Source organism: Sinocyclocheilus grahami, unplaced genomic scaffold (assembly GCF_001515645.1).
Source record: "Sinocyclocheilus grahami isolate Dianchi unplaced genomic scaffold, SAMN03320097.WGS_v1.1 scaffold918.1, whole genome shotgun sequence".
NCBI classification, from domain to species: Eukaryota; Metazoa; Chordata; class Actinopteri; order Cypriniformes; family Cyprinidae; genus Sinocyclocheilus; species Sinocyclocheilus grahami.
Genome location: NW_015506097.1, coordinates 166,725 through 186,240, shown reverse-complemented (window position 1 = coordinate 186,240; position 19,516 = coordinate 166,725). Strand labels below are relative to the sequence as shown.

Sequence of the window (19,516 nt, the reverse complement as noted above, 5' to 3'; positions counted from 1 at the left end):
TCAACAGCTTTCCTATGAGAGCTCGAGATTTTGCGTCAAGTTGTACAATACTGACGCATAGTGGCTAATTCAAGTAATTGCACAAGCAGGAGCAATCATGCAGGTCTTCAAATATTACAGTATGATGAGTAGATATAACAACTGTGTTCAGGTCTCAAGCCAGGATGATGTTTTGAAGTAAATAAGCTGGAATATAGACATTATAAAACAAAAAAAATGTTGTGACTACATAGTTCCATTGATTTATACTATGCCATTTGTGTTATTCCATTTAGTTGATGACTTTACTAATATTATAAAATGTGAAAACCAGTCATAATAAATAAAAACTAACTTTTAACTGGTAGTATTCTTTGATTTGTATGTGTCAGCAAAAGTCAAAGGTCAAAGTATTATATTTATACCTCATAATCATATTCACACCATGTGTTAGAGTAACCTGGAAAATGTCAGATATTCTTAAACATCACTTACATTGACAGCAAAAGAACTGGTTCAGTGGTTCACACCGGGCCCTAAAGGGCCATGAGATCAGATGTTAATTTGATTTAGCTGCTTCAGTAAGAGACTTTGATTCTGACTCTCTGGGTGGTTTAGCTCAATTAAACCATTATGAGACAAACACAGGCCTCGAATGAGACTTTCCACTGGCTATAGAGCACAACACAAAGAGCGGCTCTGTTCGTCCGCTCACTGCTGCTCCCTGGGCCTGAGCGAGACAGAAAGACACAACAGGAACACATTCAAGCAGGGATTGCATTTGGCAAATGGATCAGATGTCTGATTATTCCAGTTCATACTTCATGATAACAGAATGAAAACCTCTCAGTTTAACATTCATGTAAATGATATAAAGAGTTCAGGCAAAACCAGTTACAGCTTCAACCCAGACACCTGTTAAACACAACCTGAGCTGCTCAAATCTGCTTTGAAGCTTAAAATATACTGATAACCAACATAATAACCCAGAGAACAGTGAATGTTGTCAGAACGTTCTGGCAGCGTTCTTCCAGTAACATTAATAGAGTTATCTGGTCTTTAGTAACGTTCTCAAAACGTTTGCACATTTCTTTGAACATTGTAGTCGGACCTTCATCTAAGATTCAGACGGTTCAGAGAACATTCAAAAGTAACATTCCTATACTGTTTGCAAAATAATAAAATGGAACGTTCATGTGCACTCTAAAAAATGCTGGGTTAAATACAACCCAGTGCTGGGTAAAATAGCGACAAACCCAGCAATTGGGCTGTTTTGACCCAGCGGTTGGGTTACTATTCAGAAGGTCGGGTTAAACATTTAACCCAACCGCTGGGTCAAAACAACCCAATTGCTGGGTTTGTCCCTATTTTACCCAGCACTGGGTTGTATTTAACCCAGCATTTTTTAGAGTGTAACCATGAGAAATCATTTTTTAAACATTTTTCAAATGGACGTTTTGAACATTCAGGAATAATGTTTTAGCAAAACGTTCTTAGAACATTTTTTTGTTAGCACAGGGACTTTTATGGGAATGTCTTTTGACTTCTATTTTTACTATTGTATGAAAAAAATAATATTTTATTACTTTATCGTATTGTTGAATATATAGCATAGATTTGTACATTTATTGTCGTGTTAAATCTAAAATAATTTTCCAATGTATGTTTTACGGTTACAGTTAACCAACAAGCGAAAATGTTTTTAATGTCAAAATATCAAGTGTCTGTAATATGTGTGTCTCAAATGCTGCATACTTTTCTTGCTCAGTGTCTTTGATCAGCTGGTGTTTAATTTGGTCATTTTTAGTGGATATATGAAGTCAGTTCTCCTCAAGTTCACACAGGTGTCCTAGCAAAGGACCCATTTCAGATGTCACTTTCAATTGCTAAATCAAACCTAACAAACTTCTGTTTTGTGAAATGTTTTGTTTTGCTTGTGCATCTTACTTTCTTTACAACAAATGCCACTTGGTTTGGTATTTTGTCATGACTTTCAGACGTTTTAAAGATCGTAAGTGACATAAGCGTCCAGATGCCAAGCCCAGTATGAAGCTCGTGGGAGTTTTGCTCTGGTGTGAATCAGTGAAAGGAGTCAAATTCCAGCAGCGGACGTCACAGAAACTCCTTCACAACACGCCGCGTAACGGGACAAAGTGCGGCTGCAATCCGGCTTTCGTCTGCTTTCTGACAACCGTGTGCTGTGTAGCTTCATTTTTCCAGTGGACAATGGGAGAAAAAAACAACAACAAAACAAAGAACTTTGAAATATGTGCTATGAATTAAACAGAGGAACACAAACGCGAGCTTTCTTCGGGTTTCCCTCTCGCAGGAAACTCGCCATTTGCTTCCCAGAGTTGGATTTTTTGTGGATCTGTTTTATTCAAGCGTCGATTAAGATTACATATCTGACAACCCCGGACTTTAAGTGGATAGCGTAAACAAACAATTCATATTTCTGAAGGAAAGTGAACGCGTTCGGTTTACGCGTAAAGGCGCACGGTGCGTGCGCATCGGAGAATGACGCGCGCGGCGTTTGGAGTTTAACTGAGCGCAACTAGTTCCGTGGATTTACCGGGTTTAACCCGTCATGATGTTCGCGGGAATGATCAGGGTGGAAAACAGCTCAAAAACCTCCAAAACTGACACCGACTCCACGTGTCACCGCTGCGCTGTGAGGGCAGGTAAGACAAAATACCATGGTATTCCTTGATGTACCTTATCACCAGTGTTGGGAAAAGTTACTTTTAAAAGTAATGCATTACAATATTGCGCTACTCCATAAAAAAGTAACTAATCGCAGTACTTAGTTACTTTTTATGGAAAGTAATGCGTTACGTTACTTTTGCGTTACTTTTAAAATCTGGACAGGGCTTGCTTGTTTGTTTTTAAAATAAAAAAAGTTATATTTTTGGCAAATATAAAAGCCTTTTCACACCAAAAGTGAAATGAATAAGCCTCAGGCTGAAGGGAAAGTAAATGTACGTCCGTACAGTAGAATGCAGAAGAAGACATTTCAACACACTTCAGCAATAAACAAAGACACACAAATGTGCATATAGAGTAATTTGTGCTTATTAGTACGGTTGAACTGGATCATCGAAGGTCAGAAGCAAAGACATTGCTTAATAGAATGGGATTAAATACATAAAATATATTTGTGTTGTTTAACATTTAATTATTGCAGGTTTGCGTCATATTCTGAGTTGCATTATTTTTATTCATTTTGAGGAATACTGAATCTGTGTGTTTTTTGTTTTTTTTGTGAGTGAGATGAATTAACGCAGTACAATACAGTAACATCTTCTGATTTCTCTCAGCATGGGGACAGGAGAGCCGTCAATCAATAAATTGGGGAAAAAAAGTAACTTGCGTTACTTATTTGAAAAAGTAACTCCGATATTCTCTTGTAAATTAAAAAGTAATGCATTACTTTACTAGCTACTTGAAAAAAGTAATCTGATTACGTAACTCGCGTTACTTGTAATATATTACCCCCAACACTGCTTATCACTGCATGTAATTAGCTTGGCACTGTAGTAACACTAACAACGAATTATCAAGATACCATGGTATTACTGTATTTTATTAGACATGATATGCTGGAAGTACTATGGACAGTTGTACCATGGTATTATGGTAAAGTCGCTTGTGAATACCATGGTATTGCTTGATTTTGGTTGTCACTGCATGGAAATAGTTTGGTATACTGTAAAAAATGACTTTTAGAAGTTTTACAAGAAAATACTGTTTCAGTCTTTTTGCCTTAAAATAATGTGCTTCTTTGCAATTATGTGTGAAATTTACTAGCAATTTCTGAGTGAAGATGGTTTCAAAGCCTTTTATTTGATATATATATGTTAAAAAGTCATTTAATTTCATGTTTGTACCATAGAACCGTAATAAATTGAGACACTAACAAAAAAGTAGGCCTACTAAAGGTACCATGATATTACTATGTTTTATTGGACATGATGAATGTACTATGTTTATGAGCAGTTGTACCATGGTATTCTTTATAATAGCATTAAGTAGCATGTGAATACCATGGTAAATATGGTAGTCATTCAGCACAATGGTGTTTATCAATGTCCTATGATGATGTTACCTTGTTTTTGACCATGTTGTTGCTCTTTGACCATGGCAATTCATTAAGTACCATGGTAATATATGTACAGTATATCAAAATACCACGCTGTTACCATCTGATATCATCACTCTGCCACTACAGTACTTTTGACTGACTAATGGGATGTTTTCTGAACTTTAAGCCTCATGTTTTGATTTCTAATGTGCAATGTGATCTTTGGGAACGCAGTCTTTTCCTTTATTCCTTTCGCTACAATCTCTTCCCACATTAAAGCTCGGCAAACAGTGTCAGAATACATGAGGACGGAGCATCTGGTGGTCTAGCGGTTGAATTATTTTTAGACATCCATCAGAAGGGTAGATAAGTTTTCACTGAGTCTAACAAACCTTTCCAGTCATAACAGCCCTTTGCATTCAGATTCAGATGTAGCTTTCAGACATAATATTGTTGGTGCCCACAGCTAGGCGGCTGTGGAGAAACGTGAAACTCATGTGGAGAGTGGAGAGTAACTTGAGCAAACATTGAGATGTAGTCCAAAAATTCTGCCTTGTCACTCACAATGTATGTGTAGTAAAATACTTACACGACAGCTTTGCGAGTGTTTATTAGCAGCTGGCATGCTGCTAATTGGCATGGCAGAGATTAGGGCCGACAGCCATCGTGATTAGAGTCAGTAGAAGCTACTTAGATGGATGCATCTGTGTTGTCAATCTGTCAAAGTCTCTGTTCTGTTTTTACATCCATAATTCAGGTATTCAGGCCAGTTTGAGCATCTCTGTCTGTTTTTCAGTGTGGAACGGCATGTAGTGCATGGGAGAATTTTAAAGAAAAGTTAATCTAGAAATGAAAATACTGTCATTATTTACTCACCCTCACGTCGTTGCGAACTTGTATGTCTTTCTTTCTTGTGAAACACAAAATTAGATATGTATCAGAAGTTCAAACTGCTCTTTTCCATATTATGAAAGCAAAAAAGGTCTGATTCTTGCTGAAAATGCCGTTTGACATAATTCATGTCAAACATACAGGTGTCAATTACATACATTGATGACAGAATTGTCCTTTTTGGGAGAACTATCCCTGTAACTGTGTTATTTTGATTCAGTTTCTGTTACAGTTTCATTGTTCGTGTTCTCTTTTGTCATCAGATTTGTTGATGTTCAAAGCTGTTTATGTTCAAATTGTTTGCTCAGTTCACGTGGTTTATTGTGTGTGTGTGTGATTTTCAGCTGGTTTGTGTCTCCTTTGTGAGCGAACAGGAAGTGCGCCGAGACTTTTGCCAGAACTTCAGCAGAAGTGCAGCTGCTAAATTTAAACGCAGTACGGAGGTTTTCTTTTGTTTGTCAAATTCCCCTGTGCACGAGTCCCTAACTTAACAAATTAGACCAGAAAATGACCCTGTTCTTTGAGAAGCTGTATTAATATTAAATATGTGTTCTGAGTTTGTCACACCACAGAAAAATGTGTTATTAACCACCCAGCCAAATTTGAATGATTAAAAAAAAAAAGGCAAGTAAATAAACTAAGTTATCAAAATCTCAATAAGCAGTATTCTCTGCTCTCAAATGCTGGGGGCGTGTCCACTGTCAGCTCTGAAACCCCGCCCACTCGTGGGAAAGCACTGGCACTCCGTCTTTCTTGTGATTGGAAAGGGACTGCTTTGTGAACAGATAATAGTTGAAATTATTTGACTAATGAATGAGCCAAACATACTGATGCATATAAATGTTAGAATCACGTTAGAGGGTTGCAAAATTTAGTAGAGTTTCTGTGAACTGCCTACTATAATTATAACATAAGCACACAAGACAATTTACACTTATTGGTGGGTGCGTACTGCCAACAATGGCACCAGATGTCGGCGGGATGGGAGGATGAAGGCCAGGACGGGAAACAGTCAGTTCGGCCCCATTCACCAGTAACAGTGGATTATCAGTGAATCCCAGTTGTCTCCGATGAAAGTCTGTAAAAGTATCCGGTGTGAAATGCAGAGGCGGGTGTTGGTGGTGATCCTCAGCTCTCCATCAAGGTGGCTCTTCACAAGGTGGCTCTTAATCTTCTTTACATCATCGTTTTTAGGAAATCTAAATAAGGAGACCGAGCTGTTTTGTAAAGTATCGCAACCAAGTAATATGCATTTACATGATGAAGGCGTAGCTAGCTAGCAAACTGTAGGCTGTAGTAACTAACGGTAATGACAGTAACTCGCGATTGAGCAGGTGAACTGATGCTAATGGTCAGTGGCTCCAGTGCGTCATCGAGACATGATTTCAGGTCCAACCAAAAATTGTGGTCTAACTCTACAATTCAGTACTACATGGTTCACAGTCTTTGTAACGTGTTTTCAGCAGTACATTTCTAACATTTATAATGTGTCTAGAAACAATTCTCTGAGTTGCCTTTACACAGACTTTACGCTTTTAATTTGGTATAATTTGTTGTTAAAAAAACACAAATAACACATTTAATGCATCAATCTCTGTCTGTCTATCTATCTATCTATCTATCTATCTATCTATCTATCTATCTATCTATCTATCTATCGTACTATCTATCGTACTATCTATCTATCTATCGTACTATCTATCGTACTATCTATCTATCGTACTATCTATTAGGGCTGCATGATAAATTGCATGCTATATTTAATGCGCATCTTATCAGTAAAGCCGGTTCTGTAAACAGCGGTAAATCTCCATCACGTGCGTGCTTTCACATTGAGCAGCATTAACTACACAGAGCCGTTGTTCACTGACGAGCTGCACAAAACCACGTTCATATTCGCAGCTCGTCAGTGAACAACGGCTCTGTGTAGTTAATGCTGCTCAATGTGAAAGCACACACGTGATGTAGATTTACCGCTGATTACAGAACCGGCTTTCTGACAAGATGCGCATTAAATATCGCATGCGATTTATCGTGCAGCCCTACTATCTATCTATCATAATATCCGACAGCAATTGTGCAGTGGTGTGAATCAGTAGCTGTTTCCATCAGCCTGTTTTTATGTGCATTTTCAAGTATCGCATCAGAAAGGAGTGATGGAAATGCCAAATTTCTGGAAAAAACCCCCCTTAATTTCCAAAATAATTTTTACACTCGCTTGAGATGGTTTTTGACTTGTGCAAAAAAGAGTTAATGTGAAAAATGGGAGATGGAAACGCATTTTGCAAATAAATTCCTTCATGCGCCTCAAAAAATTCATGTGACTTTGTGCTATGGGACGGCATAACCTGACTAACCAGCGGACCGATCTCGTTGCACAGCATCTGAAATGTTGTTATGGTCGTTCTTAAATGCCTGAGCAAAGTCTGTCATCAAATTATTTCTCTATAATTGCCTCCCAGAACTGTCACAGCATCCACCTCTGAAGCAATGACCGCATTTATTTTGTTTCGTCTTCTATAATATAATTTATTATAATTGAAAATGATTATATTCAGTGACTTCTCCTACTTTTCTTAGTGATATTTAGTGCCAGTTTATCAGGAAGGGACGATTTTGTTCTCTTTGACTCATTGGAATTTAAACGGTGCTTTATTTGTGAATGTTTTATGCAATTTTCCAATTGTGTGCATAAGTTAAATTCGCAACTTTGGATGGAAACATAGCTAGAGTTATTTTTGTATTGTAGTTTTAATCACTATTTTGAATTCTCTTATTATTTTTATATTTTATTATTTAATAATTTCAGTTTAATTTTTAGGAATTTTGTTACATGCTTTGTTGATTTTCATTAGTTTTTGTCTTTAAATTTTTTTTTCTAAATAGTTCTATTTTATTTAAGTTTTAGTTTTATTTAGAACTTCAGCTTTCAGCTATTTCAGTTAGTTTCCAATGCAACATTTCTAATTTTCATTTAGTTTAAGTTTTTAATCTAATATTTTATTTTATTTCAGCTTTATTTCAGTTAACACAGATGTTTTGGTTTTAGTTAACTGTAAAAACACAGCTGTGAACATGGTGTTTTGGTTGTGGGCACACAGAGAGCTGAGCTTGGTCTCACTGTTGTCTTGACTGTCTGCTGTGTTAAAAAGGAGAGAGGAAAAGACTTGCAGAAAATGACCGTCAAACTCTCACTTCCTCAAACGCTGCCGTCACTGGACGAGTCACACTATACATGTGTAAGTGTGGTGAATCAGCTCAAATGGTGAGGTGTTTCTGAAACGGATTGGCATTTTCTCCTCAAACATTCCCTTTTCCTCTTCATGATCTCCTTGGCGTACTGTTGTGTGTGTGAAGGGCTCGTGAGTGAAGCAGAAGTGTGTTTGGAGAGGACCTCTCTAATCGACTAAGGTAAACACACATGTTTCTCTCAGGGCCGTCAGCTCACTGAAGAACGATGGCTTTTCAGTGCATGTCAATATTGATTGAAGCTTGTGTTGTGTTTCTGTTAGTGCTTAAACCATTTATCAGTAATTAGTAGTGTTTGCTAAGTCAAACATCTATTTCTCTTGCACATACTTGGTGTTTTCATGTACTTTGAGGATGTGATCAAACCTCTTTGTGCTCCAGAATTAAATGATTTCTCAAATCATGTATGTTGTTGAGAAAAGCACCATTTTCACCTGCTGGACCATAAAACGGGTGAAAAAGTCACATAGATGCACATTGAAGGAGGTGGAACCTTCATTTTGCAACACTGACACAGTTTTCAAAATTGAACTGAATTGAGCTGAATAATGGCACTGTCGCCTTCTGTAAAGCTGCTTTACAGCTGAATTGTTTCACAACTGATGAATTTTACAACATTAACATTGTTATTTTCCTGTTCACTAATGTGAAGCTGCTTTGAAACGATCTGTATTGTATACATTTGCCATAAGGTGGATTCATTTCGCTTGAGACTGTAAGAAACCATCTAGCAACCATCCAGAACATTCTAGCAACCCATACATAATGCTTTTTGATGTTTTGCATTAAAGGGGTCATATGATGTTGCTAAAAAGAACATTATTTTGTGTGTTTGGTGTAATGAAATGTGTTTATGCAGTTTAAGGTTCAAAAAACACATTATTTTCCACATACTGTACATTATTGTTTCTCTTCTATGCCCCGCCTTTCTGAAACGCGTCGATTTTTACAAAGCTCATCGGTCTGAAAAGTGATGTGTGCCCTGATTGGCCAGCTATCCAGTGCGTTGTGATTGGCCGAATACCTCAAGCGTGTGACGGAAATGTTACGCCCCTCACCACACTGTGATGATGCCCTGTTCGGCCGGAACGACGAGACAAAAACATTAAAACCCATTATAAACGAGGCATTTGTTGCATCCAGTGGGGACATAATTACGGATTATAATGACTTATACTGTCTTTTTATGCGTTGCATCGCACCGCGTAAACGTCAGAACAGCCGGCATTGTAGTCTACTCTCCCAGGATCAGGAAACAGTCCTCCATAAAATGTGCTGGACACATCTGAATATTTGGGTTGAAGTGATCTGGAACAGTGTTGTAAATACAACTTAACCACTGATTTCTAGTCGTGTCCTCTTTTGGAAGGCCAAACAAAGTAGTTTCGCTTTCACAATGAAACGGTGTCACACACGGTGGGCTTGAGTGAGTGGCGGTGGGCTTGAGAATGGTGCGGGCTTGCGGCAACCACATGTGACGACCCCGGGCTGGACTCCACTTCGTCCACGGTGAAAGCCGATCCGAAGCAAAGTTTAAGTATTTCCTCAGCGACCAGCACGGATCAGCTCCAGGCATGACAAAGCGGATATCGTCCTCTTTTGGAAGACCAAACAAAGTAGTTTCGCTTTCACAACGAAACACATAGCGTCTCGACATGGTGGCAGCAACAATACTACAGCGAGAATAAAAGTTACACCTTTTTTCTTTGCGTGAACATTTGAGCGGCCTTATGCAAATCTTACCACATAGTGAGGTAGAGAAAGGAAAAATTTTAATCGCATCATATGACCCCTTTAACACTGTTATTGAACTGAGTTGAAGCAACATTGAACTAAACTGAGCTGAATAATTATACTCATCTTCTGTAGAGGTGCTTTACGGCTGAAATTGTTTCATAACTGATGAATTTTATAGCATTTAACACTGTTATTTTCCTCTTTATTAATGTGAAGCTGCTTTGAAACGATCTGTATTGTATAAAGCGCTACAGAAATAAATGCAACTTGACTGGAATGTGGATTCTTTTCACTTGAGACTGAAAGAAACCCCCTAACAACCGCCTAGCAGCACCCTAGCAACCATTTAGCGCACATTAGCAACCACATACTTGAGCCTTTTGACTTTTGGGCTCCACTCAGACATTCTAGTTCTTTTGCATAGACACTTTTTAGGTTTTAAAAGGCAATTCATTAAGTAATATTATCGGTTTAACTGCACTAATGCTATGGGACGAGAACACATTTTTTAACTGAGCTGAGCTGAATAATGACTCTGTGTTCTGTAGAGCTGCTTTATAGTTGACAGTGAATTTGTTTCTTATTGAGTTTTGAAACATTAACACTGATATTTTCCTTTTCAGTAATGTGAAGCTGCTTTGAAACAATCTGTATTGTACTGTATAAATAACTTGACTTGAAATGTGACTTAAATATAAAATGTGACAAAATAAAACACTTACTAAAACCATACACACTTAATAGGGGTTAAAAGACTATTCATATTTAGTAGTATCTATTTAACTGCACTGACATGATCGGATGAGAACAAAATTTAAACTGAACTGAGCTGAATAATGTCACTAGCTTTGCAACATCTACACTGTTACTGAACTGAATTCAATCAAAATTGAACTGAACTGAATTGAAACAACTATCTGAAACAATCCGTATTGTGCTGTATAAATACAAGTGACTTTAAATATTAAAAAGTCAACATCAGAGAACTATGAGCATGCAAATGTGTTGTTAAATTAAATTATTGAAATATTAACATCAAATCTCAGGTGGGACTTAAAGTAAATATTTGGTAACACTTTATTTTAAGGTCCATTTCTTACTATTTACTATTAGCATGCATATTAGCATATTGGCTGTTTATTAGTACTTATTAGGCACATATTAGGGCTGGGCGATATAGCTAAAAAATGTATCAATGATGTAATGTTTCATATCGTTCGTATCGATAATTATTGACATTTTTAATAACATTTTAAAACAAAGAGCAATAGAATTTTTTTTTTTAATTTAACCACTGTATTTTTAAATTAACCCAATTTATTGAGACAAACAACAAATATTTTTTGTTTTAAGTCAAACACAAAATAAAAATTAAATATCTCATTTCTAATGTTTTATATGCAGATTAAATAGGTCTTAAGGAAACTTTTGTCTTGTCTCCCGAGGCCACAGGAGGGCGCAATGAGCAAAATAATGCAGCACATGTAAATTGTCAACGCAAGGAAGTAACTCTATAAAAAACGTGCATTACGTCTAAATTAACTCATAAAAAAATCTAATACAATTTCGTAATTTGCATAAACAATTATGAACATGTATTTATGCATTGCTTAATACAAAGAGCCGAAGCGCCGATCACACAGACTGCATTTAAAAACATATGAGACGCAGTGAAAAGGAATAAACCTCCACAAATTCGTGACGCATTTTCTAAATGTTTAAACCGTTTTAACATTGCATGGCTTTCTATACATCTCTTGTGTGAGACGCGAGTGCAGCAGTCATATTTGTCCGTCTAAAAAATGCCTAGCACATATTACCGTATTGACCCGAATATAAGACGATGTTTTTTTTATGGAAACACATCTGAAAAAACGCGGTCGTCTTATATTCAGGGTCTAGACTTTGACGTGTCAATAATACACCCACAACAATAGGTGGCGCCAAATATGCATAAAACGAGTGTGCCATGAAATACGTAATGTGATGCGTGTTGTAAAGATCGCGAGTAAAAACAAAAGAAAAGCTTACAGCTGCATGAGTCGTGACTGTCACGTTAGCCTGATGGGACCAAACTCTTTTTGTGATTTTAAAACGTAAGACAGTACCCAGATTTGAAGACTACAGTAAGATTTAACTTCTACTGTTAATAAGAGTTTGGTAGGCTACTATTGGATGGATAGCCTAAATGTCCTAATTCAGATGGGCTACCTGTTTTTTTCAGATGGGCTACAAAGGGGGGTCGTCTTATATTCGGGCCAATACGGTAATGATTATTCTGCATGGCCATATTCTAGACCCCTTAACCCGACCCAATACCTAAACTTAACAACTACCTTACTAACTATTAATAAGCAGCAAACTAGGAGTTTATTGAAGGGAAACTCTTAGTTAAAAGTGAATATGTGTTGCCTAATCTATAGTGTTACCAAATATTTGATGTGAAAAGGGTCTGGTAGCAAAGGTTTGTGAATCCCTGCTCTACTCGACTGTTCAATAACGTCCTTTTGTTCAAGTCTTCCAGAGGATGTGTCTCTCGCTCAAGCAGCTCTTCCTCTCTCTAGAAAACATTCTTCAGCAGTGACTTCATCTGCTCTTCATTAGCTCCGTGTGAATTATGGTGAAAGATCGCAATGCCAGAAGATACAAAGAGATTCGTTGGCATCATTTTTCTTTCTTTGAAAGAAAAGTATATGCACACCATTTCAGACTATAGAAGTCAGTGATATAAACTTCTATTTTTTGGAGGGCAGGTTTTGGCTCAGTGATGGTCTGGTAGTCGGGACTCACTGGCGGGTGAATGGACTCTCTGTTATTTCTCATGTGAGTTAGTTTGTGTGTTTATGTTCGAAAGATCTGCGAGAGAGACATTGAACTGCAGCTGTTCTCGCTCTGCATTCGCTGCAGTGAGGGATTGTGGGAAAAGTCTTTAAAGAGCCAATCACAGCTGCAGACAAAGAATCCATTCGAGAGTTTTTCCACTGATCCCTCCCTTCACCCTCAGAACAACAGACCGATGTGTTTTGTTGAGTATATGTCGAGGTTTTGGTTTCAGACTTGTTTTGTCTCTGGCGTTTTGAGTTCATAATTGTATGATGGCTTGTCGTTTATGCATTCATTTCAGCTCATCTTACAGTCAGTTTTACTTGCGCAGAGGAAACGTTTTATTGCTCAGATGTTGCTTTCATAGTTTAGAGGGATGATGGATCTCATCTCATAAAGTATCAAATTAGTTAAATGTGTTTCATTTACTATAAAACAACTCTTTATGGTTCCTGCAAACAATATTTATTTCAATCTATTTAATGTATGTGTTTATTTAATTTTAATTAATTTAATATTTATATCTAATATGAATTTCTAAAGTGAAGCATTTGTCATTTTCATTTAATTTAACTCGACGTACTAAAATAGCAAACTAATACTGAAATAAAAATGTGTAAAAGCTGTATAGGCATATAAAAAAACAAAAACTAATACAAATGACAAAAACTACAAAATTACCTTTAACTAAAATGAAAATGGAATATCAAAAAATATAAATGAAAAAAAAAAAGAATTAAAACTATGAATAAAAACTATAGTAGTATCTCAATTACACTAAAATGATACTGGTTCATATTGATTATATATAGATATATATGACCATATATATAGATTTTTGACTATAAATAATTCTAAAGAATTGTTCGAGACGTCGATATCTCTTGTGAAACTCTCTAGAGGAGACACACCTGAGATTACTCTGATCTTTTCTCATGAGAAACATCTGAGAAGCAGGCGTTATTAGCAAAATATCTCGGTTAGCTCATAAAAATGCATTAAATGTATTATAATGCAAGTATTATATCTGCAAGTAGTAAATGTATTATAAATACAGTATTACTAAATATTAAGAATTAAATGTTATTTTAAGAAACCCTAAAGAGTTCTTTTGTCAAATTAAACAATCCATTTCAAATATTAAAACATTGAAAAATGTAAAAAAAAAAGAAGTGTAAAATGTACAAAAGCTGCATTTTTAATTTGTAAAAATAGTTTTAAGTGCAAAATGTACAAACATTTTTACATTTTTAAATGTAAAAAATGTTTTAAGTGTAAAATGTACAGAAAATATGCAATATTTAATAATGACCGTGTTATTTTTTTAATGTATTATAATGCAAGTATTATATCTGCAAGTAGTAAATGTATTATAAATACAGTATTACTAAATATTAAGAATTAAATGTTATTTTAAGAAACCCTAAAGAGTTCTTTTGTCAAATTAAACAATCCATTTCAAATATTAAAACATTGAAAAATGTAAAAAAAAAAGAAGTGTAAAATGTACAAAAGCTGCATTTTTAATTTGTAAAAATAGTTTTAAGTGCAAAATGTACAGAAAATATGCAATATTTAATAATGACCGTGTTATTTTTTAAATATTTTTTCATATTTAAATTGTATCTTTACACTGTTATTAAACTCTTACATTTGTTTTTACTGTGCATTTCCCAAAGTGCCCATCAGTTTTCATTTCTCGACAGCTGTATTTCATTTGACACACCGATCACAGGGAGATTTCATTGCTGAAACGCATGACGGCAGCTGTCATGGCTCATTATTTGTTTACAAAACTGCCATTGTGAGAGTTTGCATGTCCAGTTATAAAGCACCTTTTCACGGTTCATCATCAAGACTAAGACGTTTAATCAGTAATCTGTTCTCAACAGGTGGTGCGAGTCCGACCGCTGCAGCGGGAAGCCATCGCAGACGGCCGAGATACATGCACTCAGAGCCGCTTAACCAGTCATGTGACTCTGAACGAGAACGTTCCAAAACGCCCGTTTCTGGGTCGCCTACTAATGAGAACACTCGAAAGAGAGCTTCGGAATTACTCAGCAGCCCCAGTGAGCAATGGCTTAAGGATGCTTTCGAGAGAGACGACAGCCAGGATTCTTCCAAAACGCACTGTTTGCGTGACCGTGCTGCAGAGGAAAATTCCTCAATGCCATCGCGCAACGTTTTTAATTCGAGCTTCAGTTTCATTCAGCAGTCGCTAGAAACTAGCGATCTATTAGATGCGAGCACAAACAAATCTGTGTGTAAACAGTCTGAATGGGACCGACTGAAGTGTGAAACGTCTGAAACGTCAAATTCGGGTGCTTTAAAACCTCACACTGCTTTAGTAAATCACTTGAGCCAATCAGAGATCAGCACTGTTCCAACTAGCCAATCAGAACATGAGGTTTTCTCATTAAGCAATTCGCCTTGCTCGATTGGTCAGTCGGTGCAACAGAAAGGACTGTTTTTGGACCGAGAGCTGTGGCTAGTGGATCTAGACGTACCCTGGCAACGGGACAGACAGATTTCGTCCTCCATGGCGTCTTATGCGAAAGAAAGCGTCCAGGATTCAGACTCTGGCTCTCTGGACACTGAAGTCACGTCCTCGCTCTCGATTGACTCGTCAGACTCGACCTCGGCCTCCTCGGTCACGTCTGGCTACGACAGTGCAACCCCGTCCTCAGATCAGAGTCGGGACGGTCTGATAAAGAAGTACGAGGATGTTCTGCAAGACTGTCTGCAGAGCAATCGCACAAACACCAAGGTCAGTACGACACAACAATGTTTAATACTTTCATACTTGTTTATTACGTTTTTTTCCCATTACAAATATCTAAACATTCTTAAATCAAGAGAAATTTACTTGTGAAGTAAAAAGACTTCTAAACAAAACTAAATTAAGTTAATTAAATTAAGTCTGATCTGCCACTGGGGTAAGAAAAATAAACTTAATTTAAATATAATTTATTTTAATTTATTCTTAACGACTTGATGCCTAAAGGTGTGCTTTTACTTAAACCCTGTTTAAGTAACTAACATATGAAACATAGTCAACATAGTCAAAAAAATCTATTTTTTTTAAATGGGAAGATTTTATCAAACCAAAATCAAAAAACAATGTGCGCGTGTTTTTGTTTAGTATCATATTACATCACATCAGGCTTTAATGGCTCATATAGTCTGATATAGTGAGAATATGAAGGAAGGTCCAAACTGAGTAAAAATATGAAATTTGGTGCAGATGCTGATATTTATATGATGAAATTCTGATAGCTTGTAATGTAAATTAATGAGATCTTTATAACAGTACAGCAGATACTGACATAAAATGATATAAATATCAGTCGTCACTCTATAGCTCCAATAATATGTCTTAGTAAGATGATATTTAAGTGATCAAAACATATAATGCAATCCAATGATGATTGAGAGATGAACAAATAAACGCTCCTCAAAAGATCCTGATGATCAGATTTGAGACTAGCTGATTTTTCTGCAAGGTTTTGATCATGTTGATCATTGAGACCTTAGAAATCTGCATAACAAATGTGATACAGTAGGCTTTATAACGTCGATTTTCACTTGAAGTGATGTTTTTCACTCACAATCTTTGACATTTTTCTAATGTTTCACAATGTTTTACCCTCTTTAGATCAAGTCCATAGTGATGAAGCTTCAGAGATTACAGCACAAAGCGGTTCTGGATGACGACTATGACACAGGTCAGTCATTTTGCATGCTCAGTGTTGTTTTGATCATTATTTGATGAAGCATGATGGTTTCTCTAGCTAATAGGATGTGCATATTAAGTGCAAATACTAAAACAGAATTGATTTCTTATTCTAAAATATAATTAACGCTCTAAAAAATACTATATTGTCAACAGATCATACTATATCGTATCTGTGAATTGCAGCCCGGTTTTATGTCCAAATATGTCCACAGACTGATGACAGAACACATTCATGTGGTGCAAACACACCCAAACACTCCCAGCTGATTGTCTGTACTCAGCGATAGTGACCTTAAACCCAGCCAAAAACATGAACTTGTGATTGCTGACTTCATAGCATCAATATTCCCTTTCTACATCCCACGTGTTTGTTTGGCAGTAACACTCAATCCACCTCGTTTGACTCAGTGATGTTGAACATGTCTGTTCATACAGTTCCTGCATGTTTTCAGCTATTAAATCTGGAAAGGTTATCAGTCTAATTATCTTATTACAGTGGTTTATTGTATGCATACTGTGCACTGAATTTATTCTGAGTGGGACCCCATTTGAAATGTGTATCGTTGCATTAGGATTATTATAGTTATCTAAAACCAAAACCATAAAAAAAATGTGTTACTTGAAATAGAAAAAACATTAGCTGAAAGAAAATAAAATGTAAAAAATTAAACTACTTCACATTTCTCAAAATACTAAAATAACTTTAAATAAAACTAATAAATAGTATATAGACATATAAACAAAGAAATCTAATACAAATTATAAAAACGCACAACAAAATTACTAAAAAATGTAACTAAAATTAAAGAGAAAACAGAAAATATAAAAATAATAAAACCCAAAATATATCCAAATGTTCTGTATAAAACACAAAATGTCAAAAATATAAAAACGTTTGTATTATATAATAAAATAACATTGCATGTGTGTTAATAGTATGCTTACTGATGTTTTTTCTGACTGAGCTCCCATTTGAAATGTATATCTTTTGCATCAGGATTATTTTTTGTTATCTAAAACTAAAAACATGAATAAAAAACGTGTTCCTTGAAATAAAATAAACATCTGAAATAATATAATATATAAAAATGGAAATGTATTATTATTTATTATTTTCAGTTCCTAAGGCAATATTTCCCATTTCTCAAAATACTTAACTAACTAACTAACTAAATAAATAATAAATGAATAAACTTGAATAAATAAAAATGTATAAACATTATTTAGACTATTTTAAAACAAAAAAAATACAAATGACAAAAAAACAACAAAATTACTAAAAACTTTAAAACTTGAAAGTGAAAACAGAAAATATCAAAATAATAAAACAGAAAATATCAAAATAATAAAACTGAAAATATCAAAATATTAGCAAATATGATTTTATTGATAAATAAGACAGAAAATATTAACAAAGACTTTTGTAGTATATATTTAAATTACTTTGCCTGTGTTTGAGATGGATCTGAGATTCAGTGTTGAACAGCGCCATCTGCTGGCCATGAGCACAGTTATCATACAGGACCAGTGTGCTGTGTGTGGTGGATTTATTTGACTGTGTAATTCCTTCATCCTTTGCTTCATTACTCGCACTGAGCTGCTGTACTCAAAAGCTTCCCTCTGTATCTTCAGTGTGTGTCTGGAGAAACGCCTCAAACTTCTCTATCAGATCAGATGATTGACTTACATTTGTCAGCTGGAAGTCTTTTTTCACCCTTTTGAGCGTGACGAACCTTGTGACTTACAACTGGACTTTCCCCAGACCCTGATCCGTGTGTGTGTGTGTGTGTGTGTGTGTGTGTTTTGTTTTATTTTGTCTGTCTTACACTCACCAACACACACTCAGACGTTTCAGAATGGGTTTTAAATAATGATAGATCAATATATCTTAGATTTAAATGTCTGTTTTCGAGATTAAATAAGAGAATATGAACTTTCAACATGTTAACTGTATTAACACCAAGGCACCTCATGAATAACTTGTTTAACATTTAGTATTTTTGTCATGTTTTTGGATTGTCTCTGACCTAAATTGAACTTAAACAAGTGTATATTTGTCTTTGGCTTGTGGTTTAGGCCATTAAAGAAAGGCTGCTGAAAGTTGAAGTCTAAATTGTGTTTGTTTAGCTGAGCGTTTTGGTAAGAAACTAGAGGAACTGAGGAGAGAGCGAGCGACGCTCAAGCCTGGTTTGCCGTCCAGACATCCGGAGCTCACTGGATTTCTGGAGCGTCTCAGGACGGCCGTTCACAGCGTCATCCACAGGACAGACACACACTGCAGGTTTGAACACATTAAAAACTCACGGAAATATTCCGAAATATTATTTCAATTTCAAATAAGTGTTTTCTGTGTGAATATATTTTAAAATGTAATTTATTCCTGTGATGTAAAGCTGAATTTTCAGCATCATTACTCCAGTCTTCCTTCAGAAATCATTCTAAATATGCTGATTTGCTGATCAAGAATTTTTTTTTGATTATTATCGATGTTGAAATCAGTTGTGCGGCTTCATGTTTTTGTGGAAACAGTGATGCATTTTATTTTTCAGGGTTCTTTGATGAACAGAAAGTTCAAAAGAATTTGAAATAGAAACTTTTGTAGCATTACAAATGTCTTTACTGTCACTTTTGACCATTTTAATGCATCCTTACTGAATCAAAGTATTGATTTTTTTTTGTGCTAACACACATCTTTATCGTATCTAAACAAAGTATTTCCTATATATCCATATGAATTGAATCTATTTTTCACCAGTGAATTGTGATTTCTCTTTTCTAAATCTGACTTGATCTTCTCTAGTACTACAGTATGCGTCACTAAATTGTATTTGAGGGCTGGTTAGTCAATAATAACCCGTTGAAACAGGAAAGCACACAGTGCTGCTGGAATGTAGCTAAACACATGTGTTTATCATCGTACAGTATGTTTACGCATCATTCTGTTTTAATTTTAATTTGAAAGGTTTAGTAATTTTTTTTTCATATTTCATTTCATTATTTATTATTATTATATATATATA

The 19,516-nt window shown here is 35.7% G+C and overlaps 1 protein-coding gene and 1 long non-coding RNA gene across 2 annotated transcripts in view; one reads left to right on the top strand and one right to left on the bottom strand.

Moving 5' to 3' along the window:
• Window positions 1-662: 662 nt before the first annotated feature.
• LOC107564235 (uncharacterized) lies at window positions 663-17,033 on the bottom strand. Its single transcript, XR_001606196.1, has 3 exons — window positions 16,723-17,033; window positions 15,556-15,562; window positions 663-676 (listed from the first exon to the last, which is right to left on the bottom strand). It is a non-coding gene; the product is annotated as an uncharacterized lncRNA (long non-coding RNA).
• The window catches only part of LOC107564234 (disrupted in schizophrenia 1 protein-like), a 68,006-nt gene continuing 50,467 nt past the window's right edge, over window positions 1,978-19,516 (top strand). Inside the window, exons 1-4 of the mRNA XM_016249249.1 lie at window positions 1,978-2,660; window positions 14,653-15,527; window positions 16,416-16,485; window positions 18,624-18,777. Of these exons, the coding sequence (XP_016104735.1) occupies window positions 2,567-2,660; window positions 14,653-15,527; window positions 16,416-16,485; window positions 18,624-18,777 (1,193 nt within the window). The 5' untranslated portion in view covers window positions 1,978-2,566. The remainder of the gene's footprint in view (window positions 2,661-14,652; window positions 15,528-16,415; window positions 16,486-18,623; window positions 18,778-19,516) is intronic.